Source organism: Euleptes europaea, chromosome 3 (genome assembly GCF_029931775.1).
Source record: "Euleptes europaea isolate rEulEur1 chromosome 3, rEulEur1.hap1, whole genome shotgun sequence".
Lineage (NCBI taxonomy): Eukaryota > Metazoa > Chordata > Lepidosauria > Squamata > Sphaerodactylidae > Euleptes > Euleptes europaea.
Genome location: NC_079314.1, coordinates 112,730,699 through 112,750,712, shown reverse-complemented (window position 1 = coordinate 112,750,712; position 20,014 = coordinate 112,730,699). Strand labels below are relative to the sequence as shown.

The window sequence follows — 20,014 nt, the reverse complement described above, 5'->3', positions numbered from 1 at the left end:
TATTTTTTTTTTGTGGGGGGGGGGAATTAATAGTATTAGGGGATGTGGGCAGTTCATATTCCATAGGGTTGCCAGTAGGGTTGCCAACCTCCAGGTACTAGCTGGAGATCTCCTGCTGTCAGAACTGATCTCCAGCCGATAGAGATCAGTTCCCCTGGAGAAAATGGCCGCTTTGGCAATTGGACTTGGAGATCAGTCAGAATTCATATCCCCTCTCAGTCTTCTCCTCTTCAGGGTAAACATACCCAGCTTCTTCAACCTTTCCACATAGGACTTGATCTCCAGACCCCTCACCATCTTTGTTGCCCTCCTCTGGACACGTTCCAGCTTATCTACATCTTTCTTAAATTGTGGTGCCCAAAACTGAACACAGTAATCTAGGTGAGGTCTAACCAGAGCAGAGTAAAGCGATACCATCACTTCACGTGATCTGGACACTATACTCCTGTTAATGCAGCCCAAGACTGCATTTGCATTTTTAGCTACTTCATCACACTGCTGACTCATGTTCAGTGTTTGGTCTACTAAGACTCCAAGATACTTTTCGCACACACTACTGCTAAGACAAGTCTCTCCCATCCTATAATTATGCATTAGATTTTTCCGACCTAAATGCAGAACTTTACATTTATCTCTGTTGAAATGCATTTTATTGGTTTTAGCCCAATTCTCCAGCCTGTCAGGATCATCCTGTATTTTGGCTCTGTCTTCTACTGTATTTGCTACTCCTCCCAATTTAGTATCATCTGCAAATTTAATAAGCATCCCCTCTATTCCTTCATCTAAATAATTTATAAAGATATTGAATTCGAGGAAATTTCCAGCAACCACCTGGACATTGGCAACCCTACAAGAGTGTCCAGATCTGAGATGAATATGGTGTAGTGGTCCGAGCATCGGACTACAATCTAGGAGACCTGTGTTCCAATCCCCCCTCTGCCACGAAAGCTTGTTGGGTAACCTTGGGCCAGTCACACACTCTCAGCCTAGCCCGCCACACATGGTTGTGGTGAGGATAAAATGATTGTAGCTATGAGAACAATACCCGGGCGGAGGGGGTACCCTCTGACTAAAAGGCAGAGGTCTGTCACCTCTGGGTTTGGAGCCTCTATGAGGCTTCTCCAAACACCAGAAATTATTTATCACAATAGTGTAGTATAGAAGGAGAGGATGGTTTGAATGCAATAAAGCAGTGTAACTCTGCCAATTCTCTATTTGCAAATAAGCTTGGCACAGACTTCTTGCTTAAATTAAGAGAGATCCACCCGACAGCAAGAAGCAAAGGGGAAAGAAGTGGCAGGCATGGAAGTTAGGATAAATTATAGAAGAGTAAGGAGTTTTTAAAGTCCAAAAATGGGATGATGAATTGGGATTCTTTTAACTAATCTTTTGAAATCTGTATGAAATTTGCTGTGATAATACAATGGCAGAAGGGAGAACTTTTTCAAAAGTGCAAAGCCCAATACCAAAGTTAGCGGAGGCTAATCTGGTGAACTGGATTTGTTTCCCCACTCCTCCACACGAAGCCAACCGGGTGACCTTGGGCTAGTCACACTCTCTCAGCCCCACCTACCTCACAGGGTGTCTGCCATGGGGAGGGAAAGGGAAGGTGATTGTAAGCCGGTTTGATTCTCCCTTAAGTGGTAGAGGAAGTCGGCATATAAAAAACCAACTCTTCTTCTTTATTGTGATCATCATTGAGGGGCCAGGCTGCTGCCAAGTTAATTGCGGGGGGGGGGGGAGTTGATACCAAATGCACAAATGCTGAGGGAGATCTAGGGTAGGGCCAAAGCTCAGATACAGAACACCTGCCTGCATGCAGAAAGTCCTCGATTCAAACTTTGCTAACCTCAGTTGCCAGGAGTAGGAAAGACAACTCGAGGGGGCAGGTCAGAGTAAGCAATACTGTGTTGGGTGGGGCAAAGCAAATAAGACAGGTTCACATAGTCTTATTTAGTTCTTATCATGCTCAAGAAGTCCAGCATGATTTGGCCTCCACTCATTCAAATGCATACATTCAGAACAAGCTCTTATATCCAGAGAGAACAACCAGACACCGCCGAACAAAAAGGGCACGCAAAAGGGGAGTAGCAATGTTAATTCAATCATATTTGTTCCACCTTTCCTCTAAGGAGCTCAGGATGGGGCACAGGGTCTCTCTCCCTGGTATTTTGTCCTCAAAACCCCCTTGTGAGGTAGGTTAGGGTGAGAGGGGTGACTGGCCCAAGGTAGGGTTGCCAACCTCCAGGTAATAGCAGATCTCCTGCTATTACAACTGATCTCCAGTCGATAGAGATCAGTTCACCTGGAGAAAATGGCTGCTTTGGCCATTGGACTCTTTGGCATTGAAGTCCCTCCCCTCCCTCCTGAGACTCCGCCCCAAAAATCTCCCGCCAGTGATGAAGAAAGACCTGGCAACTCTATCCCAAGGTCACCCAGTGAACCATGGTGGAGAGTCAGTGGGGTGTAGTGGTTAAGAGTGGCGGACTGGAGAGCCGAGTTCAATTCCCCACTCCTCCACACGAAGCCATCTGGGTGACCTTGGGCCAGTCACAGTGCTCTCCGAACTCTCTCAGCCCCACCTACCTTACAAGGTGCCTGTTGTGAGGAGAGGAAGGGAACGTGATTGTAAGCCGCTTTGAGACTCCTTAAGATAGAGAAAAGGGTATAAAAACCTACTCTTCTTCTTGAAGCTCAAACCTGTGAACCTGCGTCTCTCCCCAATGGCCCAGCCGAAGTCTACCATTCCACTACATTAAACTTAACAGTGTAGGTTTAAAATTCGTATTAACACAGCGCTGCTTGTATGGTCAATGTTCACACTCTGTCGCCAGTGTTAGTGGTATTGAATATTTATGGTAACTTGCAACGTTTCCCGCACAATTCATCGTGATTACATTCACAACTTCTCTGTAAAGATAATATGTACAGCTGAGCAAGGGCAGGATGCCCGGTCAAAACATTAGGCATCAAATGGAAACAGAAAGGAGGGGAAACATAAGAATTTAAGAAAGGCCATGCTGGATCAGACCAAGGCCCATCAAGTCCAGCAGTTTGTTCACACAGTGGCCATCCAGGTGCCTCCAGGAAGCCCACAAACAAGATGACTGCAGCAGCATTGCCGTGCCCGTGTTCCACAGCTCCTAAGATAATAGGCATGCTCCTCTGATCCTGGAGAGAATAGGGATGCATCATGACTAGGATCCATTTTGATTAGTAGCCACGAATACCCCTCTCCTCCATGAACATTTCCACTCCCCTCTTAAAGCCTTCCAAGTTGGCAGCCATCACCACATCCTGGAATGGATGTGAAAAAGGGAACTGAAGGTAGGTCACTTTAAAAAAAAAAACTTCTGAAGGAACGGAAGGCTCCCTGAAGAGACAAATGAAGATGGTGAACAGGGTTATCACCAATGATGGGTACAGGTAAGCAGGTGTACCTGATGTAAAATTGTCTTTAGTGCTCAGTGGGAGACACAGCCAGCTAAGGTCCCCCAAGGGGAGAAAGCTTACTCCAGGGCAGTTTGGTTGCCTCTATGAGATAGATGATGAGGCATACCCTCATGGTGCCAGCAATAATGGTGTCAGAAAACCCAGAAGTGACAACACACTTCTCTAGGAATCACTGGAGACCACAGACTTTTTGGCAATTCCTAGAGAAGATTGATGTCACTTCTGGGGAACTTCTTCCCCCATATCCCCATTCTACTTGGTCTCCCGTTAGTTGTCAGGCCAGTGTTGGCAACCTTATTTATAACTAGGGTTGCCAGGTCCCTCTTCACCACTGGCGGGAGGTTTGGGGGGCGAAGCTTGAGGAGGGTGGGCTTTGGGGAGGGGAAGGACTTCAATGCCATGGCCAAAGCGGCCACTTTCTCCAGGTGAACTGATCTCTATCGGCTGGAGATCAGTTGTAATAGCCGATCTCTAGCTATTACCGGGAAGTTGGCAACACTACTTATAACAGATTCGAACCTTGGGATTCCTTCTTACTTCAGGAATGTTATTTGGCATTACATCCTTCTGAGATACATTAATACATGCTGGATTTGGACTTTCCATTTACAGAAACCATTTGGTACAATATAGGCTTGTACCCGTTCGTAATGGCAGTTTTATGAGATATCTGGAATTTTTTCACCATCAACCAATTATTTGGGTGCGGGAAAAGCTCCCCCTCCCCAAATTCTAGAAAAGGGGAACCTCGGGGGAGATTGTAAACATGCTATTTTCATAATCCGCCTGCTTCTTCTTCTGCAGCTGCCATTGTCAAAGCTAGAATGGCCATTGTTTTCTCTCTTCTCTCCCCCCGGCCTGCAAAGGGGAAATTTTTAAAACTGCCACTTTGTAAAAAAAAAAAAAAATCACTTTTCGCCACTTGTCAATTTTATCTCCCCCCTCTACCCCGCCCCCAAAGCAGGTTCACCAATAAGATCTTGCTTAAGTAAGCAGATCTTGTTTTTCAACTTCCCAACTTTTGTTATTCATTGTTTTTAAGGGGCGGGGGGAACGAGAACCTGAAGGTGGGATAAAATCCACCTCATTTTCTATTCATTTTTTTTTTGTCTTCTCGATGGGGAAAAGAGCTGAAGCATGAATGCCGCACCCTCATAATGATTTAACTAGAGCTTAATGAAATTTTCATCACAACCTGCTGTTCATTTTAATGGCCTTTGAAAGACAATGGAACAATGGCTAGAGGGAAGAAAAGATTTCCCCCCCCCAACCCGGCGTTTCATACATTTGTTTAAAAGCCCCACCGTTCTGTAGTCCCCCCCCCCCACCTCTTCCCTCATCTCTTCACAAAGCTGTAGGTCTTTTGTTTGTGCTATACATTTTCATTTTAGCAGAGCCGAGATAATGCATAAGCTCTGTTACCGTTCTTGCGTCTCACCGTAACCTTTGCTTAATGGAGTCTCCGGAGCATGCATGGTCTCCCACTCAACACGGTATTTGCATAACCTGCCCCCCATCTTTCTCTCTCCCCCACCGTCCTCCCATCATCTACTCCAGAGAGGTAACATGGGCTTCATCCCTAGAAAGTCCCCTTCCAGTCAACAACATGATGGAAACAGGTCTCCTTGTTGAGGCCACAATATCTGCGCAAATGCAAATGAGATTGCTCCGGTCTATTAAATATGTCTCCTTATTGGGTGGCAAAAGGGGGTAAGATTGGAAGGGGCAGGGAAGGGAGGATAAATAGACATTAAACAAAGCAGTTGTTTTCTAGCAGGCTCTTAGTGCGGGCCCTCCTTCAACAGCAACAGGCTAATTTGCAACTGCGTCACAATTGCATGCGGGTAGAAAAGATTGTGCATGCCTGGTTTTGCGGGTCCCTATCAAGTAGTTTCTTGGCATGTGAAAGGTTTTTTCCCCCTCTGTCTTTCTCTTACACAGAACCCCAGACCCATGGAGAAGACAAAATATCAGGTTCTCAGGCTCCGGCTTATTTCTGCTTCTAGCTTAACAAAGCAATGTCCAAGCGGACAAAACCACAAAACGAAACAGCAAAATATCCAAGTACTTTGAGCGTTTTCAGTCCTTAAGATTACAACCCATAGACTAGGTGCAAAATGAGCTACTAATCCTCTTCTTATGCTCTCTGCTCTGCACAAATTCACCTAGATTAAAAAAAAAAACTAAACATTTTTTGTTCTGTTTGCTATTTCCCGAGTAATGCTAATTGGCCTCCTCCTTGGATTTGGGTGTTATGTGCATTTATTTTTATTGAATTATTGCATATATAATCTATTTTAAATCTTTTTAATCTTGAAATGTTTTAATGTTTGATATTTAGGTGAAAAGGTGGCATATAAATACTTTCAATCAGTCATTCAATCAAGGGGAGTGGCTTTGTCTCAGTTACGTTCAGCAGCTCCTAGTTGGGAAATACCCAGAGATTTTGGGGGCAGAGCGTGAAGAGGGTGGGGTCTGCAGAGGGACTTCAATGCCATAGAGTCCAATTGCCAAAGCAGCCATTTTCTCCAGGTGAACTGATTTCTATTGCCTGGAGATCAGTTGTAATCCCAGGAAATCTCCAGCCACCACCTGGAGGTTGGCAACCCTAGGCTCAGTGAAGAGCCTCCACTTGGCATGCAGAAGGTCCCAGGTTCAATCCCTGGCATCTTCAGGACCAGATGGTAGGTGATGTGAAAGACCTCACTCTGAGACCCTAGAGAGCTGCTGCCAGTCTGAGTAGACAGCACTGGACATGATAGACCAACAGTCTGATTCAGTTTAAAGGCAGATTTGTGTGTGTAAACGTGTGTTCAATAAGATCCTGATTCAGATGCTGCTGCCACCACCAGGTCACTGGTGGGAGGGGCATACCAACAGTCAGTGGGTTGCAGTGGATGGGGAGCTAGGCTTGGACAAGGCAGATATGGGTTCCAATCCCCACTGGGCCATAAAGCTCACTGGATGAACCTGAGCCACCAACCCCTGGCTTCACTTTTCTTCACTGGGTTAGTGTGAGATTAAAATAAATTTACCCAATGCCCATACCACTCTGACCTTCATGGAAGAATGGCTTAATGAAAGTGCTTTCAATACATAGATTGGCTGTGGTGTTTCTCAGGTAACCTGGAGAACAAATTCCTATATTGTTAGGGCCCCCAACTTTGCTGAACCCACAGGAAGATGTTGGAAAGATACTCATGTCTGTCCCAGTTTATTTGAGAAGGGCATCTGAAAAAAATTAATCAGAACCAAGCAATAAAGTTCTAGGGCTGACAAATTACCAATTAAAATGTCACTGGGGTTGGCTGACATATATCCAGGGGTCCCTACAGAGTTAGGAGCCCCGTGGCACAGAGCGTTAAGCTGCAGTACTGCAGTCAAAAGCTCTGCTCACGACCTGAGTTCGATCCCGACGGAAGTTGGTTTCGGGTAGCTGGCTCAAGGTTGACTCCGCCTTCCATCCTTCCGAGGTCGGTCAAATGAGTACCCAGTTTGCTGGGGGGAAAGGGAAGATGACTGGGGAAGGCACTGGCAAACCACCCCGTAAACAAAGTCTGCCTGGGAAACGTAGAGATGTGACGTCACCCCATGGGTCAGGAATGACCCAGTGCTTGCACAGGGGACCTTTACCTTTACCTTTTACCCTACAGAGTTGAAATGTGAAGCTTTTGATTGTCTTTGGTAAAATGTGCACTGATACTAACAATGGCCTCCAACCCTTGAGGATAGGAAGGCAGCCCATGTAACACCCTTATTTATGAAATGATCCAGAGAGAACCAAAATATTATGGACCCATTAGCTTAATTTCTGTTCCTTGTGGATTTGTGGACAACAGATGGGGCAATACTGGCATCAGAGAGGACTGAAAGATTAAGTCTATTCCCATAATTAAAGCATTTTTAAAGAAACATTTGAAGAAGATGAAGAAGGAGGAGGAGGAGATGAAGAAGAAGAAGAAGAGTTGATTTTTATACCCCGATTTCTCTTCCTTTAAGAAGTCTCAAACCGGCTTACAATCACCTTCCCTTTCTCTCCCCACAACAGATATATTGTGAGGTAGGTGGGGCTCAGCGAGTTCGGAGAGAACTGTGACTGGCTGAAGATCACCCAGCAGGCTTCATGTGTAGGAGTGGAGAAACCAACCCGGTTCACCAGATTAGACTCCACTGCTCATGTGGAGGAGCAGGGAATCAAACCAGGTTCTCCAGTTTAGAGTCCACCGCTCCTAACCACTATACCTCGCTGGCTCTCCATTAAGCACCATTCCCCAATTGCTACTTTTGGCCTGGAAATTTGAACAAGAAATATATTAAAAGTGTCTGTTTCTTAGCCTGAAAAATGTAAACCTGAGTCCTCAACCTCCCATTCACAATCTCCTGGAGTTAGGCCATGTTATTTCACAGCTGGATGTGAAAGTTGAGGATAAGTTGACCTGACATTATATATGGAAAATCCATATGGTATTTGCCTTGAAGTAACCTGTAGTTAAAAGACAGTTTGCATCTGAGAGGGAACAAAGTAAACAAATATTTTGTAGGAGGGAAAATGCTGAAGAAATGATAAAATACTACCATACTGTTCAGACTTGGTCCGGTAGTAACAGTCTTGATACTATGGTGATAGCTATTCTTAAAATTGTTCATCCCTGCCCCGTGAGAAGAGCAGAGATTCAGCTTTTCATAAAATATTTTGAGTGAATTACTCTCAAATGGGTACATGTGGTGTTCGCCAACCCCGGGTTTTCTTACACTGATAGGTTTACCATCCCATCTTGGCCTCCTTCCTAAAGTTACTCCATTGTCACCACCGGGTGTTTCCCCCCCACCAGTTTCAAGAACACTAATAACCCAAGAGGATGTAGGAAGGAAGCAATCTCCACCGCTCCAGTCACCATGGTGATTCGTTTTCTCCGAACAAATTTAGATGGTCCGAACAGCTGACAAATACTGTTGGATTTCAGCCAAAGCCTCCATGAGATGAGGCTGGACTGGTGCTAACAATGGTGTGAAAAATTCTCAAGTCTTTCAGAGTCTATTTTTGTTGAATTCACAATCCATCATCCATTGTGATGGGACTACATTTTCTTCAGACATATTTTCACACAGCCAGTGTGTGTTTTGGGTTCCTCTTACAACGCCGCCTTTCTTTGCCAAGCGCCAGAAAGTCAAGACCAAAGGCAAGGACGAGATGAACATACAAAACAGCATGGGTCTTCCTCAAAAGAAGAGGTTATCAAGGGGTCCCCGCAAGCCACCACAAGGGAAAACAAAACAAACCTACCCACAAAGTATTCCTGAAGGCCTGTTGTGACCTCTCTGTGTTAGTCACTTTGAGCCAGAATCACTCCCCAAAGGGTTCTTGGACCCTTGATCCTTCAGAGAGTAATTCTCTGTGGAAGAAGGGGGTGATGGTGACATTACCAGAGCCCCCAAATAGGAGTGATGATTCAAATGTGTCTGAGACCCCGAAATATTATCACACTCCTCAAGATCTGCACCGGAGAAGGCAAAAGACAAACTTTAAGGGGATTAAGTTATGCTTTTGGGTAGTCCTGCTTATCTGCAGTAGAAAAGCTAGATTTGAGCCCAGTAACATCTTAGAGAGGAGCCCCGTGGCCCATAGTGGTAAGCTGCAGTACTGCAGTCAAGTAGTACTGAACCAAACTATCACAAACTATTATTTATATATATACACAATGTAAATCTACAAAATTGGTCCCACAGCATGCTTGTATGAGTCTGATAATTATATCCCGATGGAAGTCGGTTTCAGGTAGCCGGCTCAAGGTTGACTCAGCCTTCCATCCTTCCGAGGTCGGTCAAATGAGTACCCAGCTTGCTGGGGGTAAAGGGAAGATGACTGGGGAAGGCACTGGCAAACCACCCCATGAACAAAATCTGCCTAGGAAACATTGGGATGTGACGTGACCCCATGGGTCAGGAATGATCCGGTGCTTGCACAGGGGACCTTTACCTTTACCTTTAACATCTTAGAGACCAACAAAATTTTCACGCTATAAGCTTTTGCGAGTCAAAGCTCCCAGCCAGAGAACTGTGCCTTTCGATTCCTTGTGACTTAACTGGAGGGATATAGCTATGGCAGTCATCAGGTCTACCTTGAGGATATTTATTCATTTAAGCATTTGTATCCCACCTTTCCATCCGATAAGGGCCCTCGAGGGGGTACACTCCTCAATTAAAAACACATCCAAAACCAACCTGAGAAACAGTACGTATTTATAAAACCGGCAATTAAAAACAAACAAGTAGGAGGGTCGATAAGAGAACACCAGACAAAACAGGAAAGTCTTCACCTGCTGGTGGAAGGAGGAATAAACAAATCTCCCCAGGGTGGGAGTTTCATAATTTTAGTGACACAACCAAGAAAGCCCTTTCTCAGGTTGCCACCCATCTAGATTCAGGTGATGGGGGCACCCGAAGCAGGGTTCCTGAAGACGATCATAATGGTTGTGTAGGTTCAGATGTAGGGTTGCTAACCTCCAAGTGGTGGCTGAAGATCTCCTACTATTACAACCGATCTCCAGGAGACAGAGGCCAGTTCACCTGGAGAAAATGGCCACCTTGGAAGGTGGACTCTATGGCATGATACCCCACTGATGTCCTCCCCTCCCCTGCCCTCCTCAGGCTCCACTCCCAAAATCTCCAGGTAGTTCCCAGCCCAGAGCTGGCAACCCTATTCATATGGGAGCATTAGGTCCTTAAAAAAGCAGGTCAACTTTGTACTTCAACAGATAGGCTTCAGCTCTTCCTTACAACTCATTGTGTGTGTTGTGTGTTAAGTGTTGTCAAGTCGCTTCCGACTCATGGCGACCCTATGAATGAAAGTCCTCCAAAATGTCCTGTCTTTGACAGCCTTGCTCAGGTCTTGCAAATTGAAGGCTGTGGCGTCCTTTATTGAGTCAATCCATCTCTTGTTGGGTCTTCCTCTTTTCCTGCTGCCCTCAACTTTTCCTAGCATGACTGCCTTTTCCAGTGACTCTTGTCATCTCATGACGTGACCAAAATATGATAGCCTCAGTTTAGTCATTTTAGCTTCTAGGGTCAGTTCAGGCTTGATTTGATCTATAACCCACTGATTTGTTTTTTTGGTGGTCCACAGTATCCATAACACTCTCCTCCGACACCACATTTCAAAGGAATCTACTTTCTTCCTATCAGCTTTCTTCAAGGTCCAGCTTTCACACCCATACATAGTAATAGGGAATACAACTCTTTGCAGTATCAGAATTTGAGATCTGGGCTTCTAAATCCTGAGGCCTGTGGCTGGGTGCCCTGACCTGGATAGCCCTAGTTTGAATTTGGATGGGAGACCTCCAAGGACTACCAGAGGCGTGGTGCGAAGGCAGGCGATGGCAAACCACCTCCAAATGTCTCTTGTCTTGAAAACCCTTCGGGATCACCATAAGTCAGCTGTGACTTCATGGCACACACAGACACACTCTGCTCCAGGTTCAGGTCTTCCCAGACCCCTACCCAGTGTTGACAAGGTCAGATGTCCTTTTCAAAAAGGCAGTTCATGACCACACAGAAATCAGTTTTAGTGAGCCTCAGACAGCAAGTCCTGATTGGTTTATAGCAGGAAGTTCTGTCGAGTTCGAAATAAAGCCACTTTCATGTGAAGACTGTGTCTAGTTTAACCAATTGGACTTCACAGTGGGTAGCCATGTTAGTCTGCTTGTAGTAGTCAAAAAGGGCAAGAGTCCAGTAACACCTTAAAGACTAACAAAAATATTTTCTGGTAGGGTATGAGCTTTCGTGAGCCACAGCTCACTTCTTCAGATACAGCTAGAATGTGGATCCATCGGTCTTTAAGTAGAGGAACAGTATGTAAATGTGAATAGCAGGCTTGATGGGATTAGGTGTGATATGCAGAAGAGTTTGTGATGTCCAGGGGATAGACTTCGACAGACTGCAACATGGTACTAAGAACAGGGTCCTAAAGGGAAAGTTGACTCCAAGGAAAAAAAAACCACAAACCTGAAGACCTGGAGCATTTGAAGGCTCTGAAACGGATAAGGCTCCCGAGGAAACCTATAGGGCCTTATAAAGGGCCGGATTTAGGTTTGATGAGGCCCTAAGCTATTGAAGGTAATGGGGCCCTTTATATGTCCAGCTGTCCTTTGTCAACAACAAATTGTCGTTTTGTGTGTGTGTGTGTTGAATATATGCTATATGGTAATTTATGGACCTAATAGGTATCTAAATCCATTTGCACATAACAAAATATGTATTTTATCAAAGTAATCGCGGGGCCCATTACTTACATCATAGAAGCCTAAACAACACAAAACACTGTTGCGGTATGTAGGTTTTATTTTATTTGTATTTTGTCTTATATTTTGGAAATGTACATCCATTTTTTTTTCCTTTAAATTTTTTTTGGGGGGGCCAAGAGAGTGGGGCCCTAAGCTATAGCTTGTTTAGCTTATATGTAAATCCGGCACTGGTCTTATAAGAATGTCGTTACAATATACATGAAGGCAAGCCAAGAAAGAAGATAAGCAGAAAACAGCTACATTCCTGCATACTGCAAGATTGGAAGCGTTTTTTAAAAATCTGGATGCAGCTAAGCAAGTCTTGGAGGGCAACCTATGAAAGGGTTGTGCACCTTTGGTATTCTGAGGAAAAGTTAAACAATAGAGCGAGATACAATTCAGGGCTAGGAGGGAAGGTGAGTTATTTGAAGATTTTTTAACAGTTGGCAATATAAACCGCTTAACTGGGTTTGCAATAAACAATTGTAAAACAGGGAACCAGGAGGACTTTCACAGCTTCTCTGGAAACCCTCAACGGCTCTCAAGGGAGGCATGCCTCCAATAACACGGGGAAGGGAAGAGTGGGGTGAAGAACTCATGTGAGGTATCACACAAGTGACTTCTGGAAACTATTTTTGATGGCACTTGTAGAAATCGGATCCTTGTGTGTTAAAATACAAAGCTACTTATTATTATGGGCCCTAATTATTATTGGCCCTAATTTCTTTCTGGTTCCTTTCAGTCAGTTTTGACCAACCAAGTCTGGCTGTTTTCCATTTATTACTAGGGCTTGTGTGGCTCTGTTTTCTTTTGTATTTGATAGGAACACACACTAGGGTTGCCGTCCCCCTGCCAGGCACGGGGGATTCCCTGCTCCAAGCCCCTGCCCGGGTGGTGGTAGCACATACTATCTGCAGACAGAGGCCAGTGTTAATGTATTGGCGGCACTTCTGGAAGTCACATCGTTATGTCGCCAACGACCGCAGAGACACTCTGGTATTTTGGCAAAACTCTGTGGTAGAGGGCTTCTACCATAGAGTTTTTGCCCAAATACCAGGGTGTCCCCGCGATTGTCAGCAACGTGATGACATCACTTCCAGAAGTGACACTGGCGCGTTGATGCCGGCCTCTGTTTGCAGCTGGAAAGTTTCCCCCACCCCCCGGCAGTTGCCAGGAGGCACTGGAAACCCTAATACACATGAACCTTATCGCTGACACATTTCCCCCTCTAATCATTGGAAGCTGCCTTAATATCTAAGCATTTGTTGATGATCCGCTGTAAGTGGCAGTAGTTCCAAAGGGTCAAAGGCACACAGAAGTCTACGGTGGATGTTTCACTCTTAGTACTGGAATGGGATCTGTTTGTCTCTGTTAGACAAATTACTCCAGTATTTATGATAAAAGCAGGTCAGCACCCGGGTGAGGTATAGAGCACAGAACTGGGATTCTCCCAGAACTTGCTTATAGGTTGGAAATAACGCTGAGAGCAACCAATATTTGGGATTTGTGTTTCAGTGGTCATGTGTGCATGGGAGTTTTACCTGAGGTTTGTTGCACACTGGACCCACACTTTCCTGTTGGGAATCCATGCACCAGCAGTCTCCAAGCTCAAATCAAGTCCCCGGCTCTTGAAATGTTGCGTTGTAATTGACTTACTTTGTAGGCCTTACTGTGAGAGAAAATTCCCCCTCCAAAAAAACAAAAAAAAAACAATTGCTGCATAAAAAAAAAAATTAAAGAACAAAAAAAAAAAACCCAGAGCAATCTGAACGGGGGAGGGAGAGAAGTCCAAGCCTCGGTTTTAAAAACCCTTTCTTCTGCTCAGAAAGGGCTCCCAGGAAGCAGGAAGTATTTGAATTCCTGCCTCTTTACACACTGCTTTTTAATTGGCGGTGAGAGAAACCAAGCTTGTGTGTTCCGCGCTTTGCTTTATGCACGGGGATTTCACCCAGGTTGAGCTCAGGGGAGAGGGAAGAATTGGGTTAACAAAAGAACGGGAAGTCCCGGGATTTGTGAGGGCTGGCAGCGAGGTCATCACTAATGGAGGGAAAACTCATGCATAACTCCAAGGAACAAGACTGGGGGCAAACATGAGCAAAAATACCCATACATAAACGACCAGCGTTTCCACAGGTACAAAAGAGGCTGTGATGTGTATATTCTAGGAGATACTTAATGTATATATCCAGAGCCTGCTCCATAATAAGGCAAGCTCAGGCAGCTGCCTCAGGTGATGGATTTTGAAGTCTGTCTGCCCCTCCCCCCCCAAAGCCAAAGAAAATAATCCTTCTTAAATCCTTGCTCCCAGGGCTTCTTTAAAAGCAACATGGCCAATGCACAAACTCTCGTAAGAGTCCTTCTTCTCATGAGAGTTTGGCTACCATTTCTGGTTGTCTGTTGCCTGGGCACCCAAAATGGTGGCCGAACTCTCATGAGAGGGAGTACTCTGGTGAGATTTCTGGAAGACTAATAGGGCCTGCACAGTTTGCCACTCTCCTTTACCCAGAGAAGAGGAAGGAAAGTAAGGAGGGTTACCTTCAGTGCTTCCTGGGAGAGGGTGGTGGCGGCAGCAGTAAGGCGTAACAAAGGCAGCTACTACCACCACCTCAGATGGCAAAACTGCCACCACTGTATTTATTCATTTATTTTTGACATATACGAGTCCTCCCTTTGCCCAAGTGCATCCAAGCTGCATACAGAATAAAACCTCCGATGTAATTCAGTGAAAACTAAAATCACTAAAAACCCAATAAACCCCAATACCATAATTTGGCGAAAACTTTCTTAAACGATTAAAAACCACCTCTCTATTTCCTCCCCCCCCCCCAGCTGATATGAAGTCAGTTAAATCAATGGACACAGATCCCTAGTGTTGGTATGATGAGGAAAGGAAGGAAGATACTGTGTTGAACGCAGATGTGTAATGTGTATAGAATCCACCGTTTCTATCTAGGCAATCTAGCAATCTGTCAATGAAGAAAAAAGAGGCTGGGGTCAGCATTTCAAGGTGGTCATCCAGGTTGTGGAGGGTGGGTGAGGATTTCAACCTTAGAGAACCTTGACACGACATTAGAACAAGTGGAAACAGCAGCCACTTTCTATGGCCTTACCTTCTGGTTCATTCTTGATCAGCTCCTCCATCTTCCTCTGCTTCAGCGTGTCCACAACATCTGCTAGGCTGCCTTTGCGCCTTTCGGGGGTTCCTAGAGCTGTGCTGGATACGGATTCTCCACTTTGGCGCCCACCTTCTTCTGCCTTAGAGGGTGAGGTAGATGAGTTGTGCGGGGCGAATGAAGACATCACTTTATTGCCATCAACTTCCTGAAAGAGAAGCGAGACCAGATGAAACACCTCTTTAAAATGCACACTTCTAGACAACCCCGACACGCGCACCACAAAGAAAAAGAAGAAATCACAGGTCTTTGTTCTTTGAGTTTATCGCTGTTTGCTCCTTTATCCAAACCTTTAAAGGGGGGGGAGGAGGAGAAGAAAAGAAATATAGCTTCAAAAACCACGGAGAACAAAGCCATTCCATCAAGGATAAAGTAAGATTACAGGCTGAAGTGAAAAAAGATTAATGTTCAGGGGAGAAATTATATAGACAGAAATGTATACAGACACACATGATTTACATCAGAACAGTTCACATTCACAGCGTTTCCAGTAACAAAAGTATGGATTACCTTTAAATGTTTATTCCTTTAGGAGGTTTGATGTTCAACCTTTGAGGAATTTTTCTTTGCTTAAGAATAATTCGTTTCCCTTTTGGGGTTTCCCTCCCCCACAGCGGTTAATGTCAGGACAACTAGTTGATCACGGAAATGAAACCATTATCAGAGAGTAAGCATTTTGGACAAGATGGTGATGGTATGTATCATTCTCCCTCTGCCCTCAATCAATCATTGGAAACAACCACTTCTTCTTTATGGATGGGATTGTTTAGATATTTCTAATTTATTCTCTTTAATGCCTTCTCATCTCTCTTATAGTACATACATGTGTGTGTGTGTGTATGTGTGTGTGTATAAGATTCTTTCAAAGACAAGGCTTCTCACACAAATGTGCACTCTAATGATGCTCGCTGGCGGCAAATCTAATGACACAGGTGCATGATTTCTTCCAACAAGGTGAGATCCGGCTCTCATTAACGTCACCAAGAGCTCTCTTAATGGATTTGACTTTCAACAGCCCCTTTCTGGTCTGTCCGGATTGCAGTGCCTTTCTTCACACCTTTTGAGATTTCAAACATATTCCCCCCCCCCTCCCTCACCTTCCGTTTGCTTTTTTTTTTATCCCTTTCCTTGGGCAATCCGCTCTTAATTTCTCAGTGTTTGTATATCTTAAGCTATCTCTTGTGTTGCCGGTGGTGGGTATAAACAGAGCCCGTGTGGTGTAGTGGTTAAAGTGTCAGACTAGTATCTGGGAAACCCAGGTTTGAATCCCTGCTCTGCCATGGGCCAGTCACATGCTCTCATCCTGATGAATCTCGCAGGGTTGATGTGAGAGTAACACGGAGGAGAGAAGAATGACGTAAGCCACTTTGAGTACCTCTTGGGAGAGAGCCAGCATGGTGTCGTGGTTAAGAGGGGTGGTTTGGAGTTGTGGACTCTAATCTGGAGAACTGGGTTTGATTCCCCACTCCTCCTCATGAAGCCACCTGGGTGACCTTGAGCCAGTCACAGTTCTCTCGGAACTCTCTCAGCCCCACCTACCTCACAAGGTGTCTGTTGTGGGGAGGGGAAAGGAAGGTGATTGAAGCCAGTTTGAGTCTTCCTTAAGTGGTGGAGAAAGTTGGCTTATAAAAACCAACTCTTCTTCTTGAGACAAGAAAGTTCTTCATCCCATTGCTCTGATACATTCATCGATGCTCTTGTGCAAGTTAATGTTGCTTTCACCTCTCCCCCTCCAAAAAAACAAAACAAAAAAACACACACCTCTGATGTGGTTTTCTTTTTATTTGGCTTTTTTAAAACAAACTCACATCCATTATTATTTATTCATTATTTACCATTTTTATATCCCCGTTTTCTCCCCCATAGGGGCTCAAAGCAGTTCACATCATTCTCCTGTCCTCTGTTTTATCCTCCCAACAGTCTTGTGAGGTAGGAGAGGCTGAGAGTGTGTGACTGGCCCAAAGTCACCTGGCCAAACTTCCGCAGCAGTGTGAGGATTCGAATCTGGGTCTCTCAGATCCCAGTTCAACACTTTAATCAGTATACCATGCTGGCGCTTTTCTTTGCCAAATACATCCTGTGAACACCTGTGAGGATAGAGATGGATTTGAGGGGAGGCAAGAGTTTTGAAATAAGGTTTCAGGGAGGTGGATAATACAGTTGATTTTTAAACAAGTTTATAAATACGTCCTCCTCAGGCTCCGCCCCAAAAACCTCGCGCCGGTGGCGAAGAGGGACCTGGCAACCCTAATCCTGGACTTCCTTGGTGGTCTCACATCCAAGCACTAAACAGGGTCAACCCTGCTTAACTTTGGAGATTTGACTCACCTGGGCCATCCAGGTCGGGGAAGTGATCCTTTTGGAGGTAGAAATTGCCACCAAGTTGCAGCCAATTTATGGCGACCACCAAAGGATTTTCAAGACACAAGACGAACAGAGGAGATTTGCCATTGCCTTCCTCTACGCAGCGACCCTGAACTTTCTTGATAGTCTCTCATCCAAATACTAACCAGGGTCAACCCCTCTTAGCTTCCAAGATCTGACAAGATTGGGTTAAGCTGAGCCATCCGAGTCAGGGCCAGTCACAACTAGAGATCCTCAAATGCCTACTGGTTCAGCTCGCCTCCTGATCACCAGCTGTGAAAGGCTTTAAATGCAATCTATGTTAATCTATGCTCATGTGGAGGAGTGGGGAATCAAACCCGGTTCTCCAGATCAGACTCCGCCGCTCCAAACCACTGATCTTAACCACTAGTCCACACTAGCTCTCAAGAGATTGTAAGATACTTCCTTAAGATACAGCCCTGTCTTCCCCTCCGAATCCCTTTCCCGGAATATTTTCTTTGTACTAAGGAGCCATTCACCTGTCCCCCTTTGATTACATTTCAGCCTCTGGCCGCGTTAATCCTCCTAACACTTTTACGAGGCCAGCAGCTGTTCCCACACACACCACACGGGAATCGAGGACTCGTTTAATGCCCCTCGTGAATCTGACACTAACGCTACGACAGCACCACGACACAAAAAAAGATCCCAAGGGCCACTTTTCTGTGGTGAACTTGTGTCCTACTCGTCACGGTTCTCGATGCGAGGCCGCGGTTTCTCACTCTTAAGGGCAGCGGAGGATTCGCTTAGGCCCCGTCGGAGGATGGAACAATGCTCATCTTCCCCTCCCTGCCCCCGTACTAAGAAGAAAAGAGATTGACCCAAGAAAGGAGTCCTCTGAGTCCATCTGGCGCTAATCGCAGTGGAAGTCATTGTTCTAACCGCCAAACGGGGCCGTCCACCGATGATGGAACATCCCCCTCCTCCCAAGATTTAATGATAAAACAGGCTTCTGCCTTTGAGGATGAGGTCAATAATCTTCCTTTGTTAATCTTGATGAAGCTTTGCTTAATCTACCCCCCTTGTCACCTTTGTGATTGACAGGTAAAGTCAGGCCACCAGACAATGGACTTTATCCTCGCCCCCAAACGGTTTCTCTTTTGCACAGTTCGTCAGCGGGCCTCTCCATTTTGCTCCTGAAGAGCAAACATTGTTTTTGGGGTGTGTGTGTGTTTTTTAAGCTTGGACAAAGCAAGAACGATATTTGTTCTGACTCTTTCTTTCTCTGTATTCGTTGAAAGGCCTAGCATGTTTCCGTTCGGATCTCTTTTCTTTTTCTCAACCCAGTTTCCGGAAGCAATATTAAAATATCACTTTGGAGGCATATGAGATATTAGTCAGAAAGATTCCTATAGTATGTTTTTAATTGTTTGAGCTCAAGCGTGGTAGGCTTACGTTGACTCACATGGGTGATAATCCCAGAGACCCCTCGTGGAAGCCAAGAAGGAAACTGAGTTAGATGGAAACAACAGAAGAAATTCTAAAGCCTTTAAAATCAAGGAGGAGAGGGTGAGACCACATTTGTCGGAGGCAAAGGGTACCTTGTTTGGTAACATCAGGACAATGTGGCCCAGACTTTCAAAAACCATAGCCATAAATTTGTGGAATTAAAACTTCACTGCTATACAAAAACCGAGAACTCTCACACCAGAAGGATACAGAGGGACAAAATCCTCTGGCACTGTTCCCCAGAACTATCTTAGTGCCAACACTGGAGGTTGGAAATCTAGACTGGGATGTGGAGAAATAGAGAATGTTGTAAGTGGCTTCCGTTCCCTATCGAAAAGTAACCCATAGTATAAGGTGAAATGGAGGGAGAGATTATCCTTGTTGCAAGATTTCCTAGTTCCAGCACACTGTTAAGAGGACAGAGCTTCCCATTTCACTTGGGATTCCCCAAACACCAGAAGCAATATTGTGGTTAATTTCTATTGATTCTTCCTGAGCCTCGTAGTAACATGTCAACACCGAATTTGGCTCTCAGCGCAGCCCTTGAATATGGGGTGATTCCTCCAGTGTTTGTATTTCCATGCCAATGATTGTAGATTTTAATAGACAGATTGTCTCACAGACATTTCCTTTCCCATTTATGATCACATCACACCTCCCAGTTTATGTCAACTGCAGTAATGGTTTATTTGGGGGAGGGACATTACAGCATATAACGTTTGGCTCTTAGTCATGTTGTGATTTTTGTCCTGTTGAACATAAAATGGAGGTAAATTACAGGATTCTTTGGATCAGATGACTGAAGATGATACAATAGTGGTCTGTGCTGTGTTCTCAAGTTTCTTTTCTGTCTCAGGTTAAAGAGATGTTGTAGGGTTTTCACTATTTTGAAAACCTGCCAGATCCGTATCATCAGAGAAAATTTACCAGTACTTCACCATTCGCTGAAGATGGTCCTCTTTTAGATGAACTTTGTTGTCCGAGAAACAGATTTGTAATTATTTACTGTCTCCATTAATTAGAACTCCGGTTGTCTTAATTTCTCCTTTGCTGCTTTCTGTTTAGATCATTTTGTTTGCTATTTGTTAAGATGGAGGGATTAATACCTTCTTAGTGTATTTTTGTCCCAATCATCCTTCAAGGAGATCATAGGACAGCATACATAGTTTTCCCTTTTCCCATCACAACAACCTATTGAAATAGGAGAGGCTGGGAGACAGAGTATGAGATGGTCCCAAGGTTACCTAGAAGGCTTCATGGCAGTATGGATTTGAA

General features: G+C 44.8%; 1 protein-coding gene across 3 annotated transcripts in view; it reads right to left on the bottom strand.

Annotated features, from left to right (window-relative positions):
- The window catches only part of SOX5 (SRY-box transcription factor 5), a 444,166-nt gene that overhangs the window by 325,583 nt on the left and 98,569 nt on the right, over positions 1-20,014 (bottom strand). For all 3 annotated transcript variants that reach the window (XM_056846727.1, XM_056846729.1, XM_056846728.1), the window contains exon 3: positions 14,843-15,053. In XM_056846727.1, coding sequence (XP_056702705.1) covers positions 14,843-15,053 — 211 coding nt within the window. The remainder of the gene's footprint in view (positions 1-14,842; positions 15,054-20,014) is intronic.